Below are 26641 nucleotides of genomic sequence, written 5' to 3'. Positions count from 1 at the left end.
CTTATAGAAAAACACTATGTTTAGATTCAAAAATATAAATAATTATATTTCTTTCTTCACATTAACAAATAAAGAAGTTACAAGAAAGCCCATGAAGGCTAACCTAAGTGTGAGCATTGTTATTGCATATGCTCGCATGCCTCTTGAGCTTTTAACTCCACATTTTTAATCATTACATTGTCAATAGTTCCAGATTTTCTTCCTGTAAAAGAACAAAACAAAACTTTTTAAAATTAAGCTAAGAAGAAGAAAAGCTCTGAGAAGATCTTCTGAGAAAAAAGCAGTAACTAAGTACCCAAAATGGAATCATTCCACAGTTGAGGATGTGGTCTGTAATTCCTTTGACTGCTATCAATTTATGCCATCCTGCCTGAGGAGTTTCTATATTGACCCTGGAAATGCTTTTAGATTTTATCACGCCAATAAAGTTACTAAAATTGAATTTTATTCCTAATGGTATTGGATTGTAGCTGATTTAGTAATTAAGTAATTACTTGAAAAAGCATGAAACATGATTTCATTAATCAAAGTGAAAAACTTGATAAGGGGGTTTTTTTTATATATATATATATTTTATTATACTTTAAGTTTTAGGGTACATGTGCACATTGTGCAGGTTAGTTACATATGTATACATGTGCCATGCTGGTGCGCTGCACCCATAAGGGGTTTTAAGTGAACATAAAATAGATTTTCTTTTCCAGAGGTAAAGTAAATTTCAGTAGCTTATAAGCTTACAACGTATCAGTGACCGGGGGCTTCATGGGGACAACCCAAGGCACATAAATCATTTATAAGGGATCCTGTGAACATCAGCATTAATTTTCCTTCCGCAATAGACTAAGTCTTTCCTTTATTTTATATTTATTTATTTATTTATTTATTTATTTGTAGAGACAGAGTCTCGCTCTGTCGCCCAGGCTGGAGTGCAGTGGCGCAATCTCGGCTCACTGCAAACTCTGCCTCCCGGGTTCACACCATTCTCCTGCCTCAGTCTCCTGAGTAGCTGGGACTACAGGCGCCCACCACCAAGCCCGGCTAATTTTTTGTATTTTTAGTGGAGACGGGGTTTCCCCGTGTTAGCCAGGTCTCTCCTTTATTTTAAGTGATAGTTAAAGGGGCATTCTAATTTCACATCTAATTTCATATTACAATACTTATTAATAATGTGGTATTTTCAAATAGGGTCAATTAGGTCTATTTCTCTTCTTTTAGAAAGTCTCAGAAAAGATGAATTTTAAAATATTTAGATAAAATTTAAAGAATAAATTGGGTAGACCAGGACTGTGTCACAAATTTGTGGTATAACTCATACGAATTAACCCTGCGCTTTGAATCCAGTAGGAGCACAATAAATGTTCTTTGAGTGAATGAAGGGATTGATGAATGACTAGGGTTTTTTTTCAGGTTTGGCTGTATAAGCAATCTAGACTGTTATTTATGTTTCTATGATATTTTCATGTCTGCCTTCTCCACGGATATCACTTCACTCTTTCTGTCAGGCTCTAGGTCGGAGAATAAGAAATTAAAGTTGTAAGTTACTTTTTATTAACTTTTTTTATTACAAAATGGTGACAATAGTAGCATTCATGGCCTATGATGATGTGAAGTTCACGAGAGATAATATCTTATAAAGTGCTTAGAACTTAGAACGGTGCTTGCCACATGATTCGTTCTTAGTGATTAGTATGTTGTTGGTGTTCGTTAAAGCAAATACAAATTTCACCCTCTCAGTATACATATTAATGAAAATAAGAATTGTTCTAGAATTAATTTATGCATTAGTTTTGTCAGAGAGGTGTTATAAGTTGACACAAACCCCATGGTAAGGTAAGCAAATAATATCAATAAATTTACTGACAGATGTGTATATATCCTTAGGCTTATGAGTTAAACAGCTATGATAAACCTAAATATTTCACATCTGCAATGTATGTATGATGAGAATGTGCTGGGCTTCTGAAGATCCCACGTTTAGTATTCGCTACATTAAGGAAACATTAAACATTCATGACCCATCATGATACTCACTAACCTTTGTTTATTTCCATTCAACTTTAGTAGTTATCATTTCTGCTTCTACTTTGCTGCTAGTTGGGTTTTTATCTGTTGTGAGTTTTTAAATTAAATTTTTTCTTATTACCAAAAATCAGTGCAAATAATTGTAGAAAGCATTACAAAATAAAAATAAACACAATGAAGAATATTTAAATACCCTTGTGACTTCACTATCTAGAGATAACTAACGTTGATATTTTTGCACATATCCTTCTAGATTTTTCTCTCGCTTACTCCAACTTTAGAGAGAGATCTTAGAGCATACACTGCTTTTTCATTTAACAAAGGACTTGACAAGATCCAACGGCATTTGTTTAGTGACCCCATCTTTACAAATTCTCATCATTTGCTGTAAAGAGTTATTTGCTGTAAAGAGTTATTCTCATCATTTGCTGTAAAGAGTTAAAGTGAAGAACGTTGGGGAGATTGGAGAAGATGGCAGGCCAGGTAGTCTGGAAACTCTTTAGTGTCTACTGATATGCCTCTTGAGCTTCCTAACCCTAGGTCTAGGAAAATTGCCAACAGTCGCATTAACTTTGGGGATAATGTCCGGAATAAAGCTCTAAGAGCCCCCAGATTTCTGTATCTTTTGGATTAGTTATGCAATAAAGTAGATCTGACTTTATTGTTTATTCCTAGATCATAAGAACTCAGAGTTCATCTTGTTAGAGCCAACCTTGCAAAATTACTATTGTGGAGAAACAGAAATCATATGAACATATTGCTTACACTAATATAAATTAATTTGGAGACAGTGCCAGCTGCAATGCCACCAACCATAACTAAAAGTGATATACTATTAGTAGTATTCTTTATTGAGATAATATTTCTGAAAGGATACTAGACAGAATTAATAAAAATTTTGAATGATATGTCTATGTCTAAGGTTATATTTCCTGTACAAGTAAAAGTTCACAGAGATATTTGTACAAGGGTGATTGATTCATAAATACTTTGTAAAAGGAAAAAATTGAAGCCTCCTAAATGTCCAATAGTATAGAACTACATATAAATTTTGACATATTCATATTTTTGAATACCATATATTTGCTGAAAAAAGTGAAATGGCTTTGTGCTGACAATCTCTGAGACATATTGCAAAGCAAAAATAACTTGAAATGGAACAATGTGCCATTTCTGTCCATTCGTGTGAAAGAAACATAAAAGAGATCATATATAAATTTTCAGAAAGGATACATAAAATGAGCTAACAGTGGCTACATATATGATAAGGGAACAAAAAGAAGAGGGTGTTTAAAGTTCATGTAATAACTTTTTAAACTTTTTCAGGAAGATATGTCTTTATTTTTTATTAAAATGAAAATAATTGATTAGAATGAATAGAGCTAAACGGACAAAGATTTGTGGACTATAATTCAAATTAGTAATGGGATATGGGATGATAGAAAATTTGTGCTTTCCCTATTACTGCATTATCTGAACTGTTTACAGTGAGCTTCCACTATTTTTAGAATTAGAAAGATGTATTGAATTTTATAATGGAACAGTACGAAGTGGTGATTGATAATATATGCCCCTGAATTATACTGCCGTGGTTTAAATCTTGTGAATATAGGTGATTTTCTTATTTTTTCTAACAATAAAAGTGCTTGAATCATCAAAGATGCTAAGTGAAACAGAGGTGTTATTTTTATCTAAAAACCTAAGGGAAAATCTTTATGTACAGAGCAGCTTCTTGTGCAACATTAATGAATTAAAAACTAATATCAATGTGAAATAAAGGTTAGCTGAAGGAAGTAGTTCATATCATTAGAAATATATTGATATCTATGTCTGAAATCCTTGCTGTGTCATTTTAAATATGTATGCTTTAAATTTTCAGTGATTAACCATTTTACTCTCATGTAAATGGTTATAATCTTATTTTTCTAAGCATAACATGGATTCAGAAAGGACTGGTGTTTGCAGAAAGAATGCATAGTTGACTTTGTTGCTTAAAGTATCATTCACAACAGGAAAAAAGCTCTTAAGCCATGTAGTCCAGAAGTTGCTCATTATTCTGCTAATAGCTCTATTTTAATGATTCACTTATGTACACCTGCCACGAGATAGGATCATTATCAAAGAACAGTTAACTCTTTTTGGCCAAATTATTATTGTTATTTATTTATTTACTTATTGGAGACGAGATCTCACTCTGTCACCCATGTTGGAGTGCAGTGGCGCAATCTTGGCTCACTGCAACTTCTGCTTCCCGGGTTCAAGCAATTCTCCTGCCTCAGCCTCCCGAGTAGCTGGGACTACAGGCACACGCAACCATGCCCAGCTGACTTTTTGTATTTCAGTAGACATGGGGTTTCAACATGTTGCCCAGGCTGGCCTCGAACTCCTGAGCTCAGGTAGTCTGCCTGCTTCGGCCTCCCAAAGTGTTAGGATTACAGGCATGAGCCACAGCGCCTGGCCTTTGGCCAAATTATTACTGAGATGTGCAACCTCAGGCTTCCAAAGGCTCCATTACTGTCATTTTGTCATTTCATATATTTTATCATTTTCATGTGATTGTTTAATGTCATCATTGTCTTTTTTTTGGTAAGAGAGCATATACATAAATACATTCAAATATATGTATGAAATCCCTTGTTCAGATACATATTGAACCTGCTTTGAAACAACTACTGTCCAAGACTTGTCACTCTCAACTCAAATGATGATTCATATGCTGTGGCCATTCAAAAAATTTTCCAAGGAAGATTGGAAGCCATAGATGGGTTCCTTTTGTAATACTCAAATAAAACTCAGTATGGAACCAATATATCTTTGTAGCATCTTTTTGAAAGCTGGTCTATTCTGGTATCTGCGCTACTATCATGTGTCTGCCATTGCTTTCTAGAAACACTAAGCATTACCCACCTTAGGAGGATAAATTATCATGCTAAGGGACATAGCCATGTTAATAACTGCAAACTGAAACCCAGAATTATTCCTATTTTCACAAAAGGAAGATCACATATGCAAGTGATGAGAAGATTAATGCAAGAGGCCAAAGCTTTCCAAAAGATAAGAAGGGTGGGCAATACACAACAATATTAAATAATTGGCTACAGGGTAGAGAATGAAGAGACCTTGAAGAAGGTGAAGAACTTGAAGAGGTGAAGGGAGAAAGTGAAGAATAAAGGCAAGGGAAACCATTCCAACACACAGATTTCATTTCTGAAGCCATGTTGTTTCTATGTCTTTGGATAAATTATACCAATTCATAAAATTTATTTTTCCATAAGTAAAATGAGGTTTATCACATCAGAGAATTTTCCCACAGGGATATTATGAAGCTTAAATGTGATAATATCCATAAAACACTTAGTATAATTTTTGGTACATAGTGAAGGCACAAAAAAAATTAACTACTGTTACTATAAAATAATAAAATATACTAACAAATAGGCTACTAAATGGAATAGAAGAATCCAAGGGTATATGAAATTTGGGGATTTGTGCAAGCAGGTAATTTGTGCCAGAAAAATTTGTCAGGAACAGTTTGAGTGATTTTAGGCCTAAGGCTAGTTATAAGTAATAGGAATGTAGAGAGAGGAAGGTGGAAAAGAGGATTTATATACAAGTGGTTCAAGATCTTTTTTATCCTCCCAAACTCTGAGAGCATCAGAGGTATCCCCATTAGTTCCTTGCCAAGGCGGTCATGTCAAAACAGAGCTACATGGGACCTGGGATAGGAGTTCCCCAAGGGTTTATATAACTTGAAGCCCTGTACCCAAGATGATACTAAACTGCACGCATACCACCCCGTGAGAGTCATTGACAAAACTGCATAGAGAATTCAACCAATGAGAAAAGAGATAGACAGATAAGGTCAAAGCCTCTTCATTAGCAGAGATAAACCAGTGCTGGTTTCTGAGCTTTGGGTTAGAGCTGCATAAAGCCCTCCTCTTTCATGTTGGGGCTGGCTCAGGGTTTGGAAAGGATCTGATGGGACCAAATCATCACAAAAATGAGGACAGGAGGGATACAGAGACTGAATACCACTAAGGGGTCATGTTGTGTGACCCAATGCAGTGAGGCTATTGACAGAATAGAGGCAATGGGTTTTTGAATGTATTCAAGTTCTTAAAGAGTTGTCCCTTTCTGTGCTTAGTGTCTTCTTTTCAGCAAGTCACATTTTATTTGGTAGCCCAGAGAGGTAACAAAACCCCACTTCCTAAATATTTATGTGGTTTACTTAGTGTAAAAGCGTGTATTCTAAATGGAATTCCATTAAGGCATCTGTAACTCCTGAAGAAAGGGCACTTTGAGTTTCTCCTTACAATTAGGTTGTTCCCTATAAAGATGCAAATTGCAGTGTTAGCAGCAATAACCTGACACCTGTTGGAAACCAAGAAAGTGGCAAAACACCCATAATTTCTGACTTCCACTGAGTTAATTGCTCAGTTTCTTTCCTTGTCAAGAACTCCCATACATTAAGGAAACGCACTGGCCATATAGCCGTTAAATCTGAATAACAGATTCCATGTTTGTTTAAAGAATTCAAGAGCTCATTTGTTCTCATGTTTATCAGTAAGCTTGTCTACAGAGGGGTGCCTTATCAAAGTGATTTGTGTTTTTGCTCCCTAAGACTGTTGTGGCTGTGAATAAAAAGACTTACTTCATAGAACTTTAGAGATTCTTTGGAATTAGAACATACATCAACTCTTTTATAAAACGGTGTCTTCGTGTGAAAACATTGTTGTAAAAGGTGTGTATGAAAGAAATCATTCACTTTTTACAAAATTTCGTCAAGATCTAAACCTGACTTTTAAAATATGATTTCTTTTCTAAAGTTAACTAGCTGTCTATTGACTATTTTCAGTTGGAAGAGGACCACTTTTAATTTTTGTGATGTCTCTGTATTTGCCAACCACTAAATAGATAAGCATATACAGTCAAGTTTGGCAACATAGTTTATAATGTTATGCAATGAGGTGACTTAAAACATCCTGGCAGTAAATAGTTGGAGCTGCAGTATAAGGTATAAATTCTCAACAGTAAAAGATACCCTTTTGGCTTTTACATGCTGTAACTTGAAAGTAAGACATTCTACTGCTGTCTTAAATTATGACTTTTTAAACAAGATATAATTAAAGCATAAAATTAGGCTTTGCGATTTTTTTTTCTGTAATTTTAACATTACATACCTTTCTGCCTGAAAAATTGATATAACAGTTTTATCTAGTGATTAGCAAAATGTTCTGTTCTTCTTTTAGGTGACTTTGCTTAATAAGTGATCAAGTTAACCAACTTGTGTTTGACTTGTTTTCCTTGGAGGTTATTTTTATATGTGACTGACCAGATTTACGCTTAGAAAAAGTAAGAATTCACAATCTAAGATCTAAATAAGAAGATTCTGTGAAACTTCTACAGCTGGATGTGGCACTGAATTTCATCTTTTTTGTAGCACTTGATTGTTTTTATAAAGTTGGTATGAGTTTGTGTTCTTGACAGAGATTGATGGACTAACTGTTGCCATCATGATGTGCTGCATTGTTTATATACAGCAGCTAAATTCAATCTTTTAGTTTGTCCTCTGCTGTCAACTGAAGAGCTGCAATCTTCTCTGAAAGAACAATTTTCTGGGTTTGTAATTGTTGCATAATTACAAAAATATGTTATCTAAAAGTGTAAAGTTCAGTAAGCTATATTGTGCATTTTTCAACAAACATAAAGTGGTCAGGTGTCACTCCTTTGCTGTCGACCCTCATCACACCTATCTGGTAAAACCACAAGCCTGGATCCATCATCTGCTGCGTGCCTGCACTACCTCAGCTGTTGAGCTCTGACCAGATACACAGTGGGGTACATGTTGACATTATAAGTTCTTGTCTGGGCCCTCAGTACTTTCCCTCCATCATTTTTCTATGTTTTCCCAGGCAACAACCTTCTATTTACTGCATGCGCATGTTACCTTCTATCCTTCTCAAACTTCTGGTCCTATCACATTCTCAGCAGCCTACTACACAGAAAACTTCAAATGGGAACTCCTTCAATTTATTTGTTTGTTTGTTTGTTTGGAGACATAGTCTATCTCTGCCGCCTAGGCTGGAGTGCAGATGCACAGTCTCGGCTCGCTGCAACCTCCACCTTTTTGGTTCAAGGGATTCTCATGCCTCAGCCTCCCGAGTAGCTGGGACTACAGATGCACACCACCATGCCCAGCTAATTTTTGCATTTTTAGTATACCTCTAACTCAACAGGGTTTCACCATGTTGGCAAGGCTGATCTCGAACCCCTGGTCTCAATCTGCCTGCCTCAGCTTCCCAAAGTGCTAGGATTACATGCATGAGCCATCATTCTTGGCCAGAACTCCTTCAGTTTGTGTCATCCAGGCTCAAACTTCCTGGTACATCTTCCTCCTTGAATCAAAGCTGAATCCTTCCATATGTACTCCGAGGCTCATTCATCATATTTATACACATGCTCTCACCCTTCTGATTATTCCTTCTCCACTGTTTAACCACTTCTTTCTAGTAGTTGCTTCTATCAGCACCTACATCATCAGGTTTCTGATGTTTTAAATATATTTCCAAAATGTGTCCCACTAGATTTCTGTAGGTATTTGACTAACATTTATTGAGCACTTTCTATGGCAGGAACTTCACTAAACTTGTAACCTGCATTCTAACATTTAACCTTTACCATTACCATTTTTCGAGAAAGCAAACAATGATTTAGAAACACAGAATAATTAGAGAGTAGCAGAGTAGGATGCCAACTCTGCCCCCTGCGATTTTCTTAAATCACGGTGGTATATCCCACATAACACACCGCCATGCTTTCATCTAACTCTTGAAAGAATTGCATCATTACTTCTAATACACTTACCCCTTTGATTCTTTAACCTACTTCAGGCTGGCACTGATGCCTACCACTCCTGTGGATGTGCCTTCATCTAGGTCATCAAGGAACATCACCTTTTCTAAAGCAAGACAATACTTCTTGGCCCTTAGCTAAACTGAGCCCTCAGAACTGTGCAACACTGGTGCTCACTCTGGTCTCTAATTGAAGGTCACTTGCTCTCAGAAGGCTTCTTGACTCACAGTTCTGGGTTTGGTGGCCCTCTCTCATGCTTTCTTGGACCTAACAAGCAGTGGTAACTATTTATCAACTTATTTGTGTCTTTTTGTGAGAGTCTTTGAGAACAGGAATTTGTCCATCATGGGCCCTATAATATGTGCAGTAATTATGACTTAGTGGCATATAGATGGGCTTCAGTAAATATTAACTAATGATTGGATGGCTATTCTTCATAGGTAGAAATAATACAGTCAAAAATGCTTGGGGCCAGGGGCGCGGTGGCTCATGCCTATAATCCTAGCACTTTGGGAGGCTGAGGCAGGCAGATTGTCTGAGCTCAGGAGTTCAAGACCAGTCTGTACAACATAGTGAAACCCCATATCTACTAAACTACAAAAAAATTAGCTGGGCATAAAGGCACATGCCTGTAATCCCAGCTAGTCAGGAGGCTGAGGCATGAGAATTGCCTGACCTGGGAGGCGGAGGTTGCAGTGAGCCAAGATCATACTACTGCACTCTAGCTTGGGTGACAGAGTGAGACTTCATCTCAAAAAAAAAAAAAAAAACCAACCAGCCTTGGGAATTGTAGTTTATGGTTGAATTTCCTGGTTATTTACAAAATTTTCGCTACTTATTTTGTAAGGATTACATGTTTGTAGGGAATGTATATTAATATTAAATAGTAGCTATTCTATTTTCCCTAACATAGTGAGTGCCCTTATTTATGATTTGCTGATTGTAGCTTCCTGCTAATGATTTTTTTCTTAACTCAGTGAATTAACAAAGAAAGCTAGTCACATAAATACCTTCCTCATTTGCCTTTCTCCCAATTAAAGGCAGGAAAATACAAACTAACTTCCAAACTTCCTCTTTCCCTCCTTCCTTTTCTTCCTTGGTTTTTCCTATTCCTTTCTCCTTCTTCTTGAATAAATTGAGATATTTGGATTAGCTTTAAGAAAATGTGGAGGGCTGGGAACCATCCCCAGAGATTCTGATTTAACTGGACTGGGCATGAGATATTTGAAAGGCCTCCCCCGGCCCTGTGATTTTAATATGCAGTAAAGTCTGAGAACCACTGGATTAGATCATTTCGAATGTCCTTTTCAATTCTAGAAACTGTAGGTTCTTTTAAGGGACTCTCCAGAGTGTTTTAAACTAAAAAATATGCAAGAAGATTTTGTTTTTCAAAATGTTAGAGCCCAAAACATTTTTGTCTTTTTATCCAGTAGACCTTGATTGAAGCCTTATGTCATCAGCTGTGAAATTCAAATAGTCAACACTGAACAGCAGATTTTCTCCTTATTTTCTTCAGCCCAATATACCCTTAGCATTTGAAAACCTAGCTAAAAAGAAAAATGTCTTAAAAATAGTGAGGCAAACCAATGGATAACATCTAAGAGATGTCCTGCTTTAAATTAGCATTAATGTGGTTTTGAGTGAGTCTAAGTCTAAGAGGTTTCTTTGTTCATTTATTTGATTTTTGTCTTCTGTGGTTATTTTTGGATTCTGTGGACACTGAGGTAGAGAAATGGATGGTCTTTTATTGCAAGGATGTCTAATGATTTACCAGTAAAATAGCAGATTCTATCAATGAAGATATAATTATTCCTATTGACATTTGTATCTTATTTCCTTCTCTATACTTCCAAATTGCAAGGTGGTCTGCAATAATAACCAGAATTTACTTTTGAAGTACATATGAAGGTAAGAATCAGATTGCACCTTCTTAACAAATTTATTTGAAATTTAAATTGGCCACACTCATAAGCTTTAATTGTGAGAAAAAGCTTTAAATCAAAACCTATGCATCAAACTCATTAGAATGTTCAACAAGTGAAATATCAATATTCAACACAAATGGTCTCTAAAGAGGCACAAAAGCAAATTGTGAGGCTATTGTTGATTTTTAAAAATGACATTTATTTTGTTCCACACAATTTCACAGGTAGTAAGTTATAAGGGTGCTAACATTTTCTGTGAGTTTTACCAATTTGAGTATGCAAATTCTCATGAACTTTATCTAATTTTAACTAGAATTATTACTCACTTGTGTACTAGAGTTGGCTCATTTTGTCAAATATTCTGTTTATAGATTGGTTCAAAACTCTCGCTTCTACAATAGAAGGCAAAACCTTTATTTTCTTTCAGTTTTTAAGTGAAATGATAGTGCAGTTCAACAAGAAAGCAATAGATTGAAGATGAGGTTGTAATGCACAGAGCTGCATTGTCACAGATGCAAAACATGAATTTAAATTGTCTCTGCATTTTACTTTTCCACATGTAAGTATGTATTGCAATGTTCTTCACATTTAGTTTGTTGAGATATTGAAGAAATTAAATAATGTCTTGTATTAGTGCGGTAACATTCTGTGGTGATATATTACTACTTTTTTGCTTTTACTTCTATATCTGTATACAAATTTGTTTACAGAAATGGAGAGAGGGCAGGGATGATGGTGCAGACATATTCTAGGTGGCTGCCAGCACTTTGAAAAGAGCAGAGAAAATGGAGAAGCATGCATTCATCTAAATAAATTATTAGGATATTTATATAACTGTCAATACATAAATACATTAACAGTACTATGTAAATACATTAATATGTAAGAAAGAGTTCAACATGTAAATTCATAAGTACATTAGCCTGTAAATATTAATACAATAGTATATGTTCAGTAGATGTTTACTGCATATAAAGAATAAGCTTAGTAGAATTGCCCTTGATTACCAGGAACACAGAGGATCAAATGTTGGGCTTTAAATTAGCAATCAGTTTCTATTAAAAATGTGTTGCTGGCAATAAACACTTATTGAGAGTTTTTCCCCTGTCTTCCTTTCTGTTCCTGAAATCATCTCTGTCTTACCTATCATGAGGGCTGACCACTTCCTGTTCCCTGTGCCTAGAATGCTCTTCGTTAGGCTTTAACACCACTGATTCTAGTTTATCCTTCAGTTTGCAGCTCATGTGAAGGCCTTGCTTCACTGTCTGTCATAAATAACCAGTTTTATTTGCTGTTTTTCTCATCAGCCTGTTTCTCCCTCCTCTCATGGCTTTTATTACAGTGAGTGCTACCTTACTTATTTGTGGCATATGAATATGTGATTAATGTTTCAGTAATTCTCTGATATGTGTACTGGAGTCAAACACTAACATATAAAGAAACCTGAACACAAACTATCCAAGAGTTTAATTACCAGTGAACAAAATCAGCTGTCCTTTCTACCTGATTCTCAGTAGTACCAACATAGAATTTTCTTCTTTGTATGGCATGAGAAGTTGTATAATTATATACTAAGCTCACAGAAAATGCACAACCACAAGCATAAAGGTACCTATTTTAGGCTTTTCGGTTTTTTTTAACCATTGTCTTCTGCAATACCAAGTAGTATTTTATAGGTGCTCACACACTTTGCTGTTGAGGTTAAAAAGTCATGGATTGCAAATGGGTAATGAAGTAAAATAAGATAGTCCCTAAATCACCTTGAACATGAGAACATGGTCAGTGAGAAGAATGAAGCCAACATTGATTTCATGCAGAATCATGCAGTCCGATCAGAACTCTGGAGAGTGGGTGGAAAGAGCAGGCAAACAGTAAGTTAAATTTAGCCTGCAATGATTTCTTGCCCCTGGGAAAAATAATTGCTTTATTCTGTTGCCAAAAGGCAAATCGGCATGAGCTTAATTTGCCTGAATCTGCCATAAACTGCAGATGGAACCATAAAACATGGTTAGAATCAAATTAAACACATCTGTCCTAATCTAAGCAGGTGAGGCCAGCCGGCCGAGAAACATCAAAGTATAATGCTACACACGTTACAAAATGCAGAAGTATATTTTAGGAGCCTGCTGACAGTAGGATAAAGAACCATGAAATCTTATATTGCCCTGTTTTCCTTTCCTTAGCCTAACCTCTTCTACTGGTTGTCATTGCAGTTTTAAAAGACTTTACCAGACTGGGCGCGGTGGCTCACGCCTGTAATCTCAGCACTTTGGGAGGGCAAGGCAGGCAGATCATGAGGTCAGGAGATCAAGACCATCCTCGCTAACATGGTGAAACCCCATCTCTACTAGAAATACAAAAAATTAGCTGGGCATGATGGCGGGCGACTGTAGTCCCAGCTACTCTGGAGGCTGAGACAGGAGAATAGCGTGAACCTGGGAGACAGAGCTGGCAGTGAGCTGAGATCGCGCTACTGCACAGAGCGAGACTCTGTCTCAAAAAAAAAAAAAAAAAAAAGACTCTACCAACATATCCACTGGGAAACAAACAGAAAACAATTATTGATTTAAAGTCTAGGAATCTATTGCATTTTAGTCAGAATTTCTTACCTGAGGTGCTACTGCCTTGGATAAACTGACATTACAGAGGATCAGAAATCCCTACCGTGTATTTTAATTAGGTGTGAAATTCTAGCCGAGAGAGTTTGTTTTCACTTAAGGTATCAACCCACATCTGTACTAACCACTGAGATTATGGCCGTATAAAGGAAATAGGCTGAGATATGATGGTTTTGACCTAAGTAACCGTATAACTCATTCAAATCAGGACAGTTTTGAGAGTGAGAGGGGATTGTGGGTCCCCGTGGAGGTGCACGGCTCTAATCCTTCTTTAAGAAAGAATGTGCTGTCCAGCTGCAAGTATGTAGTTAGCTGACAGCCTCCTACAGAACTTTCAGGACCCTACTTGAGCCTTAGGCCCTCACTCTACCTGGATTGCCCTAGTGCCTGTCATTCCTGACCTAGGGGAATTCCTTCCAACAATAATCTTTGCTCTGGAGCTCCCTGTGTGATTGACTAAGACTTTCTCAAATCTGCATTATAAATCCTGCCCCGACCATCCCCACCCTCATGTCTTTCATTTATTTTTATTGGTGTCATACCTATATCTCAAGTTGAAGCTTTTCCTGCTTATTTCTGCTTCCTCCTCATTTTGTCATTCGCAGACATTACTTCTCAATAAACTTGTTATGCTCTTAACTTCATCTTAGCATCTCCTTCTTGGAGAACCCATCTGATTAAAGCATGCTACTAATGATTATTTATAGAGAAACAGATTTTAAACAAAATCTATAATAACCCTAATTATGTTTGTTGTTTATCCTCTACTTTGTCCAAGATCAAAACTTTGATTTCTGTTGCCACTGTCCACCCAGCACAGTTGCATGTGGGGCCCTTATTAATTTCAGAAAGACTTTGACATGGTAGACTACAGTTTAATAAACTGAACATTTATACCGGGCTACAATGGGCCAAGCATTAACTTCTTTCTTTTATGAAGAATCTTATATATTTTCCTCACTTATTTGTTGGTATGCCTAAGGACCTCTCCTCTCTTCATTTCTCTTTGCTCTCATCCCCTCCACTCCCTTCCCCTGCCCTCCCTTAATAGACTCAGTGAAATATAGTATTAACCTTCATACTTAACAATTCATGTTTAAGCCGAGGCTCTTTAATTCTACATCTACTTATATAATAGCTTAATCGGACATTTTCATTTTAGATCTTCTACAGACTTTTCAAATACAATAATCCCTTTAAAACTGAATCTATAATATTTCCTTATAAAGGATGGCTACTCAGTCATCCAGGCAAGAGCTCTGGAAATCAACCCAAATTTCTTGCTCTTCCTCAACCCCTGGATCAATTTGGTCAAAATATCATCTTGATTCTACCTTGTACATGTTTCTCAAATCTATTACCTCTTTTCTCCCTTTCAAAAGATAGTATGCTAATGATGGAAATAAGATGAAAATTTCTAGTGTATTAGAAATGTGTTTCCATAAGCAAAAAAGAAGAACAAAAATTACAAGGAGAAGAGAGAAAAACATGTTAGCTAAACAGCAGTTGGCATCTCTAAGATATAATGAGACTTGAGCAGATAGTCCTGTCTCATTTTGACCACAGAAACATGATATGACTGGCCCACATGCCTGGTAGAAAATTGACTCGATTTAGCATTATCATCTAGAGAGGGCAGCACAGGGGCCATGGAAGGTTTCTTAAGGCACCAGAAAGGATTCTTAAGGCACTCTCCATAATGATGGGATAATCGAAGGGACCTCCTTTGGCCCTGGGTATATCAGGACTGTAGGCCTACCTCAGTTACTATCTGATGCAAGAACTTGGTTATAGGACAGAGTGGGATCTGAAAGAAGGGTTCTTATTTTTAGATAAATATGTAAATATGAGACTGTGTCCTTACACTGATTACTCCACATAGGTGGGTGGGTCTTGATTTGGGGGAACTTTTATTCTGGTTTCATTACCTAGTATTTATTAACTAGATTTGATATTAAGTGATGCCTCCTTTGATTTCCCTGTCTGTAGCCACCTCTATGAAGGGTCAAGAGAATCTTCATCATTTTTTTTGAGACTACTTCAAACAATAAATGCATTTTCCTTTTTCCCTCAGCCCAACCTCCTCCATCTGATTCAACACATTGCTGCCTTAGTGATTCTTCCAAAGCACAAATGTGGTGATATACTTTCCCATATTTCAAGTTCTTTTATAATTTTCCTGTGCTTGAAGATAAACTCCAAAATTTTTGGCACAGCATACAAGACCTTGATTCATATGGCCTTCCTACCTTTTGGACCTCATCATTTTCTATTTCTAATACATATTTATATTCTAGCTACAGTGGCCTACCTGAAGTTCCTGGAATGAGACATGACCTTTTTCCTTTAAGTGTGTTATTCCCTTTGCCTGGAATATTAAGCATACGCTCTCTCCTCTTCATCACCTGATAGCACTGAATCTCCTTAAGTCTCCACTGGTCCCACAGTTTGGATCATGTATACCAATTGCAGGTGTTACTACTGTGTAGTATAATTGTAATTGTTACTGCATTTTTATCTCTCCCACTAAGCTTCATAGTCTGTTATTTAGTTTGGTGTATACAGCACTTACCTCAGTGCCTGCCTACCATGCAATAGGTACTCAAGGACTAGAAGGACAGATAGACAAATTGATAGACAAATGGAAGGATAGCTAGCTAGCTATATGTGTGGATGGATAAATGGATAGATAGATGATAGATAGATAGATAGATAGATAGATAGATAGATAGATAGATGATAGGTATATAAATGATAGCAAGTCTACTGAAGTATCTTTATCAGTCATCAACCACCCCATTCAAAATGCTGCCAGGATTGTCTTCTTAATTTAGATCTGACCATGTCCAAACTTTAAAATACATGTTAAAAATGTTAAACACTCTCTCATTGATTCCTTATCTTAAAAATTACAATGTCACTTTTTAATCCTCCCTGATCTAACATATTTATACTTTCTTAGCCATTCCAGATTAAATACTCCATGGTCCAGCCACGCTAAATTCTTTGGTATTCCCCAAACATTAATTCATTCATTTTATGACTCTCTTTTCTAAGGTCTGCTCCAGCACTTAGGTACTGTTTTAATCTATCATCTTAGTGTGGCTAATGACTTGGTTTATATTTGACAGAAATCATAACCTGAATTTTCATTTTCCAAATATTTTTAAAGTGCTTCATCTGGAAAAAAGTTTAAATAATTCTCATGTGAAAAACCTTACAGAGAATAACGTAACTAAGAAATACAAACTAGTAGGAAGTTGGTGCCCAGATGCTTTTTTATTTTGAAAAGTCCCTTACTCATTGAGTCCAGGAGGTGGCAGTTTCACCTGCAAAGCTCCCTTTAAAACTGTATGGGTTTTTGTGCATCTGATTCAAATCCTGTGTGCAATAAAGCCACACCCATGATTCTCTCTCAAGCCTGCTTTTTACTCCAGACTTAATCAGTGCTACTTTGGGTATGTCAGCCTTCTCAGGGACAATCCTTAAGGTCTCTGGAAGCCCTTTTATTTAGCTGAGAAGATCTTTCAGGCTCCACCTGAATTATTTGAAATGTTTTCACAGGGAGGTTTGTAGCCACATCCATGATTTGATATTTATGTTGGGCCATGTCTTTCTGGCATTCGATAATTTACCACTTTGAGAGGTGGGAGTTTAGAAACAATTGTATTTTCTAACACAAGTCCTGGTCCTTGTGTACTACTTCCCTTTACTTTCAAACGGACTGGTTCTTTATTTAGCTCATCTCTTTATTTTAGCACCTTATCATATGCAGGCAGTAAGAGCCAACTGATGCTTTAACAGTCTGCCCGGAAATCTTACTCATATGAAAAGTTTATCGCATACATGTTCTGCCTCCCCAGTTACCTCAGATGACAGCTTTATCAATTGTTACTCGCTACATAAAATGGGTAGCCATTTTTCTAGCTTTTCGTAGCCATGACTGCTTTTCCAGATACTATCTGCCACCCATTGCCACAGCCAAGGCCACGTATTGTGGGGTTTCTGTTATGTCATAAGTTATTTCTCTGTAGCAGTTTCTTTCTTATCCTTCCACATTTCTTTCACTCATCTCAAGCAAGCTAGCCTGAATTCATTCACATGACGATCTCAGCACTCCAAGAGAGGAAAGATGTCTTCAAGTCCTTTTCAAATCTCTGTTGTCTTCAAGTCTGTTAACGACCTACTGGCCAAAGCAAGTCACATGGACAAGCCCAGATTCTAGGGATCCAGAAATAAACTCCTGTCCTTTAAAGAGTTAAAGAGTAAACTGTGTGGATATAAAGAAGGTATTTATTAGAGTAATTAATGACACCAGTCTATTACAGATATTTAGGTTAATATTTATTAACCAATTAGACAACATTCTCTTTACATATTATGAAGGAACTCCAAACTGCACCAATAGCTTTCAGAGGCAGTGTTTGAATTATGCAGTTTAATTTTTACCATGTTACATAGTATTTTTTTTTGAGTACATGGTTTGAAATGAGTCTTGCAAATCTTATGTGTGAATCTTAATATTACCCTGACTTTTGACTTTGCCAAGGGAACATCCATAGCAAAGTAAACTAGTATGTTTCAATGCCCAAGACAAAAAAAAAATGTCAATTTCGTTTTTTTTTATGCCTTAGGTGATATTTGTGATCCCAATCCATGTGAAAATGGAGGTATCTGTTTGCCAGGGTTGGCTGATGGTTCCTTTTCCTGTGAGTGTCCAGATGGCTTCACAGACCCCAACTGTTCTAGTGTTGTGGAGGTTGGTAAGTGCAAAATTTAAGCATTTCAGTAGTTATCTTTTTGTTTCCATGAACAATGAGCAGTTTGGCTGTGGTGCATTATGGAGATTAGTTGTAAAATTGCTGTATGTTGCTAATTAGTTTACTTTTGTGTAGGATTCTCAGTTGTATCATTTCCAGTTTATATTGAAATTATATTAATTGTGTTCTTTAAGTTTTAAAATATTTTTAGTAATTAACACTAAATTTAAAGACATTACAAATAATACATAAATATAACATTTCTTATATTTCTAATATTAATATAAATTTAACATTTTATTCTCAAATAAAATACATAACTCCAAAGTCAATTTATTCAAGTTAAATTATCACTGTAAATAAAACAGGATGTTTTTAGGGACTTCGAATATCCATCAGCATTTTGTAGCTGTTCTAATCATTACTTTTCTTAGGTGATAAATATATTTTATATTTCTAAGCATATAAAGAAGAGGATATTCCAGATGCAGTGCTCTTCAAAGTTTTCTAAAAAATTTGCTGTGCAAAAATTAATGTGTCATTGGTTACATTCAAATAGTTTTTTAAAAAATCTGCGACATATGTATACTTATGGATTTAGAGTAACTTCTGTAATTTCCACATAGGTCCCCATTAAGGAAATAGCTGTACTTTAAAATAATTTAACACCATGTAAACTTGTGCAGAGATTTTCTCTCTGACTAAAGAGAGAAATAATTTTCAAAGTTAATACCACAGGTAAGTTTGAAAAAAATTTATATTTTTCGCATTAGTACCACGAAGAGTACAAGATGGAATATATCTGTTCATTATAGGAAACCAAACATGTTTTGTCAACCTGCATAAACCTTAGAGAAACAGGACACTTCAATGGCTTTGGGGAAACAGTTTTGAAAAAGAAAAGTAATAGCGTCCAGGGATCAGTCTGAATTACCCATCGTTGTACCCAGTGCACCTAACTTAATTACCTTATGCATAGTAAAAATCCAGTAACTATTGGTTGAATGAAAGAAAGAATAATTAAATAAAACCATTAATTTACCATCTTTGGCCATTAGTTACTGGATTGTAGTGTGCTTTTTTTTAATGAATTTTCCTTATTTTTTATATTGCATTATGAATATATGTTATCCAAAGAAGTTAATTATATTATTGCTGAAAGGTACTTTGTTCATTTAATTCATCTTCAAAGATAATTCTCTTTTAATGCTTTTATTAACTCACTGATATTTTAGGAGGTTTGACACAGTGCCATCGAAATAAAACTGTTGTAACCACTTTGACCCAGGCTTCAAATATGTACATTTGAGTTTCAGAGTTTAATGTGAGAATCATATCCTCAGGAAAGTCTGTATATCTGAAGAAAATTAGAGTCATAGATACCCCTAGTAGAAATGTATGAATAGAGTAAAATTTTAGTGTTGTATTTTAAGCCCAACAACCCCAAATTGGCAGTGCCTTCGAGTTGTATAATAGTATGTAATATTTTTGGCACTATTTGAAAGATCCAAATCTGGAATCAGAGAAACAAATGTAGGTAAATGATTAAGAAATCAGTATCTTAGCAGAATTTTTTTTTTTTTTTTTTTTTTGAGACAGAGTCTCACTTTGTCGCACAGGCTGGGGTGCACTGGCACGATCTCAGCTCACTGCAAGCTCCTCACCCCGGGTTCACACCGTTCTCCTGCCTCAGCCTCCAGAGAAGCTGGGACTGCAGGCGCCTGCCGCCACGTCCGGCTAATTTCTTTTTGTATTTTTAGTACAGACGGGGTTTCACTGTGTTAGCCAGGATGGTCTCGATTTCCTGACCTCGTGATCCACCCACCTCGGCCTCCCAAAGTGTTGGGATTACAGGCGTGAGCGACCGCCGCCGGCCAGCCGAATTTTAAAGTAAATACTTGTATACTTTTGGGCTATACTTTTAAATGTTAATCCAACATTCACCATTTTGTCCGAAGACTGATACTGTGGGCAGCAACACTTTAAAAACTAAGCACGCTGCCATATCCCACCTAGTTCAGTGTGACTTTGGGAAATTAAACGCTTTTAGAATTAAATTCTACTCAGATTCATTATTACATATTAGTATACATCTCTGATATTCAGAAATTGGATAGTTATACTGTATTATTTTAAGCTATATTTTTTAATTATACATTTCATACAACCCTATTCTTCTCTGGGCTGTATTTAGGAGTTTTTGGAAGAAATGTATTTAGTTTGTATTTGTTTGATCATTTAGTATAGGATATTAGTTACACCAATTCTATTTTCATGTGCTGGTGTTCTAACATTAAAATACTAGGAAAAAACTTTCCTAAAGTCTTAAAGTGTTGACAGTTTCTTGAATACAACTTTCCTATATTATGACATAATTTTTATAAAGGATCAGAAAATAATGAGAAATCAAGCACAATTTTCAAGTTCAATACCTATTTATGACAGAAACATTACCCTATTTGCCTTTCTACTGCTTTTTCTTAGCTTCATATTTTCTTGCATATGAAAGGTGTACTAAATATTGATTGAATAGTAATACTTGGTAGTAATGCCTTTAATATCTAGCTTACCTTGGGTCTTTTCATAATTTTAAAACTAATATTGGGATCAAATATTTCAAACATTAGATTACTAAAGACCATCCTGCGTTTTTGTTTCGAAAAAAAAAAAGGCCAGGCGTGGTGGCTCACGCCGGTCGGTAATCCCAGCACTTTGGAAGGCCGAGGTGGGCGGATCACGAGGTCAGGAGTTTGAGACCAGCCTGGCCAACATAGTGAAACCCTGTCTCTACCAAATATACAAAAATTAACCGGGCACAATAACAGGTTCCTGTAGTCCCAGCTACTAGGGAGGCTGAGGCAGGAGAATCACTTGAACCCAGGAGGCAGAGGTTGCAATGAGCTGAGATTGTGCCACTGCATTCCAGCCTAGGTGACGGAGAGAGACTCCATCTCAAATAAATAAATATATAAATAAAAATAAAAATAAATGGCTTGGCCAAAGCTTTTTTGTTATTGTTCTCCTGTTGTTATCTAGCACCAATGCAAGAAACAGAGTGTATTAGAATTTAAAAAACAAACAAACAAAAAACATGTGGGTATTTTGAGGTAGTATCTTAAAAGACAAAAAATATTTGAGCTGTCACTAGTCTGTATTTTTCCTTACATATTAGTTACCACAAAGATGGAGATGTGTCTAAGGTTTCTTCTATCCATTTCAGACCATATGAATTTTGAGCCATATATATTATGAAATTCTGAATCTTTTTATTTTTAATTTCCAAAGGAAAGAAAATAATCTCATTTATATTTGCTTAGAAAAAGTTGTTTTTTGATCCCAGTTTTTAAAATTATGTTTATCCTGTTTATTCTACAGTCAGACACATACTCTTTTCATTGCAGTTCATCTGGAAAGGAGAATTTCAAATGCATGCTTAGAGAAAAACATTTCATGATTTTACCTCAAACCCTACTACTTTGCAGTAGCTTTGTTTCAGGTTGTTGATACTTATTTCAAGAGATCCTCATCCAGTTTTGTACTTTTATTCTTCCCTCACAAAGCATATGATGTCAGATAAGCACAAAACACTTAACACATTTGCAATCAATAGTCACATCACTTGCATTCCTGTGTTACGTAGGATAGTTTGGCAGAATTGACTTTCTCAGATTTGTGAACTTCCTTCACTAGACAACATTGCTTTTCTTTGGACAGTTTTTCATATTTCTGTATACTGCATTCTCATTCTCTCTCTCTCTCTCTCTCTCTGCCTCTCTGTATCCCCACACACAGCTATCACACACACCTACACGACTCAATGTGCTCAGCCTCTTAGAGTTATTAAGATTCACTTCTGATATCTGAAAATGGCAGTAGGAAAACTTCTCTTCAAACAAAGCAAAGAAAAAGCCCTTGTTTTAAATTCTTGAATTCGAAGGCATTACCCAGATTAACCAGTGTTTGCACAGATGTGCACTGAATGCTGCCTCCCTCTCCAGAGGATTTGTGGACAGACCACCATGTGGCTAAGTCGCAAATTGCTTCCCAGTTACTCACTCACATTCCTGGATGGCACTGTGTAATTGGGAGCTATATTATGACACATTCATTTCATGCAGAAATTTTCTATTATCTCTCTCTATATATATATATATAAATGTTCTATTGTCTCTCTCCATATATATATATGGCCAGACTGGTCTCCAACTCCTGACCTCAGGTGATCCACCCACCTTGGCTCCCAAAGTGCTGGGATTACAGGCATGAGCCACCTCTCCCAGCCTATCAGTATATATTATACAGTTCATAAATGGAAATCTTGAGAATTTTTAAATTGTACAAGTTCTGTGGCATAACTGTCCTATGTGTGTTATCAGAATAATCCATTAAACTAGTAAAAAGTATAAACTTTTACAACTCAAATACATAGTATATTAATGTAATCAAAGGGAAAAAATAAGTGACTTTTTTTAAACAAATAAAATCTTAGTTTTCATTTATTTTCAAACAAATATTTATTGAGTGTTTACTAAGTAATAGTTACTTGAATGGTGGAGGGGCAATGATAAACAAGTTGCTGTTTAGATGATGAGACAAATAGATAGACAGACATACAGACAGAAATATGGAGATAGATAATAGATAGAAAAATAGATGATAGATAGATAGATAGATAGATAGATAGATAGATAGATAGATAGGTAGATAGATAGATATGTTGTTATGTGTTGTGATACAAGTACCTGGAGCCATAAAAATATAAAGCAGATGTCTTGCCTTAAGCTAAGTGTAAAGGAATGCATGCCAACCTGAAAAAGTAACATCTAGACATAAATCTAAAAAATAATTTCAATCTATTGCAGACTAAAAACTACAACAAACAACAAAACCTATTCCAGACAGAGAAAATAGTGTGTGGAATAACCAGGAGATTAAAAAAAAAGGTATAATGTCATAAACTGAGAGAAGTTAAATGTGGCTAGAACTTAGAGAGAAGGGACATGGTGGCCAGCATTGACTCTGAGGATGGTGACAAGTGGCAGATACTCTAGAGTTTGGTACAGTGTTTTAAAAAATTTCAACTTTTTACGAAGAAAAACAGAGAGATTTTGTATTTCTGTTGGTGCAATATGGAAAACAAATTACAGCAAAATACAGCAGGGGGACAATTTGAAGGCAATTGCAGCAGATGAGGCTAGACATGATGATCTTGGCTTCTGTCAATGTGGTAACTAACGGGATGAAGAGGAGAGAGTCACTGAGTATTTAGATGATACCATAGACAATTATTGCTTATTTATGGGGTATGAATGCTTATTTATGGGGTATGAAGAAAAAGAGTTTGGGATAAACTAAGAGTAAAGAAAGGCATCCCCAGTTTCTGGCCTGAGCAACTGGGTATCATTTACTGAGATATTATAAATGACAATACACAGGATTGGGAGGCAGAAGGAGAGTTCAGTATTTCACATGTTGAATTTGACAAATTTGATAGACATTATCTAAGAAGTCAAGCATAGATGTAGAAGTCATAATTACATAGATGTTTATTGAAGCTTAGGGAATGGATGAGTCTGTCTAGAAACAGGATAATAGCAAAGAATAGAAGAGCTAGACGTGGGAAAGAATAGAGGAATTAGAAATACAAAGCGGTAAGAGGCCATCAATGTTTAAGTGATAGGCAGAGAAAGTGAAATCTGTAAAGGAGCCAGAGAGGCAGAGTAGTCAGGTAGAAGGAAAACCAGGAAAGTGTGGTGCACAGTAAGTTCAGGATTAACAATGTCTCAAGGAGTGGGTAATCAGCAATGTCAAGTACTGTAGAGCAGTTATGCAAGATAAGCATTTCCTTTGATTACATGTGATTGATGGATGATCTTGTTGGTTTACGGAAGATCAGTTTTGCTGGCGTTGTGGAGAAAGAGCTTGACTGTGGCACGTAGAAGAATTTGTAGAAAAAAATTAAATGGCTAAAACAAACATTTGTCTATTTATTTATTTGCTTACTCATTCATCTATCAAATATTTGAGTATCAGCTATGTGCCACTCTTCCTGGCACTGAGGATATAGCAGTTAAAAAATGTTCTTTGCCGTAAATATGTGTAAAATATTGTTAAAATGATCAGACAAAACAAAGAATATAAACATTGGAATTTGGTAGTAATATAAGATTCATTATCACTTGGAAAAAATTAAAAGTATGTGTATTATTGACAGTAGGTCAGTACAGGATAATAGTACTGTATATTATTTTATTTATAATTTCTTTTTATCTTCTCTGTAATTACATTGACTTCTGGCCAGGCTTCTCATTTCCAAATATATATATGTATAGCATATCATGTAAAAAATACATATATATATATTCAGGAAAAGTTAGTTTATTCTGTTTTATCTTCTCTTATCCTCTTCTACCTATCATATTCCATAGAAACTTATTTCCCTTTGGTAATAAGTTTCCCTTTTCTAACACAAATTCAGATTCTATTAAATGTGTTACCTTCCTATATTGTCACTAATAATCTGTTCCTCAGCTTTCATTTTATTATGAAAAATTGAATACATTTATCCCAGAAAATAGAGACTGTCATACACATTTTTTAAAAAACTAGAAGTTGACTGTACGTTTCACTCTATGAATAGCCATATTCATGTTTATCTTTCAGAAGGCGATCAGTGTCAGAATATCAAGTAGTAAATAGAGTCTGATGCTGTCAGAAAGACTTCTTGTTAGTGTTCATGAAATATCAGAAAGTTAATGAGCCTTAAGTAGCTCTCTTGGGTGGTGTAGGGTTATTTTAGATTTCGAGACTTTGGTTACCAAATGAGGGATTTGGTAAATTTCAGTTAAATTTTTCAGATAGTAGATGAAATTGTGAGTAGTTGTCAGGGTGGCTTATTTTCCCCTCTACTTAAGATTACTTCTTAGACTCATGATTGAATCCATTTTTCTAGAAGTTACCATAATGAGAGCTATGTTTCATGGACTAAAATACTTTCTGTAAAGCTGCTAGCCAATAGATGATTGCTAAGAAATTTTCCAGTCAACTAGGGTCAAAGGGATTTATTTTCACAGTTATGTTTACTTACTTTTCTAATAATAAGAAAGGGTAAATATAAGTTCATACAAACAAATATAATCATGCAGTTAAGATGACAGATAATTAAGGGAAAGTTTTCATACTAATTTTGCATATATTATGGAAAAGTAATTATATTTTATATGTGTAAAAATTCTGTAACGTACCATATAAACTCATTAGCTTATTGATGTAAAAATATTTCTGCTTTATTAATAATGACAATGATTAGAATTTGTTAGTTTGCAATTCCAAGCTGTGACAATTATATGTTAACTTTCAGAAAGAAAAAAATGTATAACATCAAAGAACCTTAGATATTATTGAGTACCAAAAGCCACTCTAGCCCAGTCAAAGGGCAAAAGCCAGTTTGTGGTAAAGCTTTTATTTGTAAGAAAAGACAATGACCCATTAAGAAATTGATGTATCTCATTTAAACCACTGTCCTTTCTTCTAGGAGTATGTCCTTATTAATAGGGAATAACTGCTTTTGTATTTGAATGTATTTTACTGCCTAACAAATAATCACAGAGTTTAATGGATTTATTAAAAAATAATCATATTATCTCAGAAGTGTGTGAGACAGCTAAGTGGATATTCATCTCTGGAACATCTTTTATGTCTTTGCTGCACTCATATCTGCGTCTGCAGTCAGCCGGCACTGGATAGAAGATGGTTAACTGATCTCTACCATTACGTAGTGGCAGCGGCAAAGGTCTCAAGAGTAGTAAGAAAGATCGAGTCCTAAAAGGCACTTTTCAAATCTCGGCTTGCCTCACAGTAGCTAACAACAATTTTGAGGGGAATATATGCAATTTCATTTTACAAATGTGCGGATGCAAGAAGGGGAGGAGTTTGTGGCTAGTTTTACAATCTGCTGTGGAATGTTGCTTCTCTTTTTAATTTTATTTTTGAAGAGTTTTATTGGCAAAGCAACAAGTTGATAAACACATAGGTATGTTTGCAGATATTTCTTTTTATGTTATACACAAATATATGGCCATGATTACACAAATCCTAATCATATTGGCTTTAGCAAAAGCTCTTCAATTATTTTTATAAGGACTAAAAAGGTAAAATCTCTTAAGGAAAAACTTAGATTTTTTTTTTAACATTTTAGAAAAAATTATTGAAAAAATAGGAAGGTGAAAATTGAAGGTAATATCAAATTGCCCTTTTACTCCTAACCTGAAATCACTTGTGGCACAGCCAAAATGTATAATTCTATACACTTATGAAAATGAAAATTACAAATTCAAAGTGATAGGCCACAGTGGCAAATTTAGCATTAATCTCTGGAAAGATTTTATCTTCCAGCTTTTCCCTTTCATGGAAAAGCAATCTATAGAAGACTCACAAATCACTTATATGATACTATGTAAAACAT

At 35.5% G+C, this 26641-nt stretch overlaps 1 protein-coding gene across 5 annotated transcripts in view; it reads left to right on the top strand.

Annotated features, from left to right (window-relative positions):
• EDIL3 (EGF like repeats and discoidin domains 3) overlaps positions 1-26641 on the top strand; it is a 442725-nt gene that overhangs the window by 110528 nt on the left and 305556 nt on the right. For all 5 annotated transcript variants that reach the window (XM_019028262.4, XM_019028263.4, XM_055389542.2 and 2 more), the window contains exon 2: positions 18052-18180. In XM_019028262.4, the coding sequence (XP_018883807.2) occupies positions 18052-18180 (129 nt within the window). The remainder of the gene's footprint in view (positions 1-18051; positions 18181-26641) is intronic.

This window comes from Gorilla gorilla, chromosome 4, assembly GCF_029281585.2.
Source record: "Gorilla gorilla gorilla isolate KB3781 chromosome 4, NHGRI_mGorGor1-v2.1_pri, whole genome shotgun sequence".
Lineage (NCBI taxonomy): Eukaryota > Metazoa > Chordata > Mammalia > Primates > Hominidae > Gorilla > Gorilla gorilla.
Note: the sequence above shows the minus strand (reverse complement) of the source record. Positions and strands in the feature narration are given on the sequence as shown.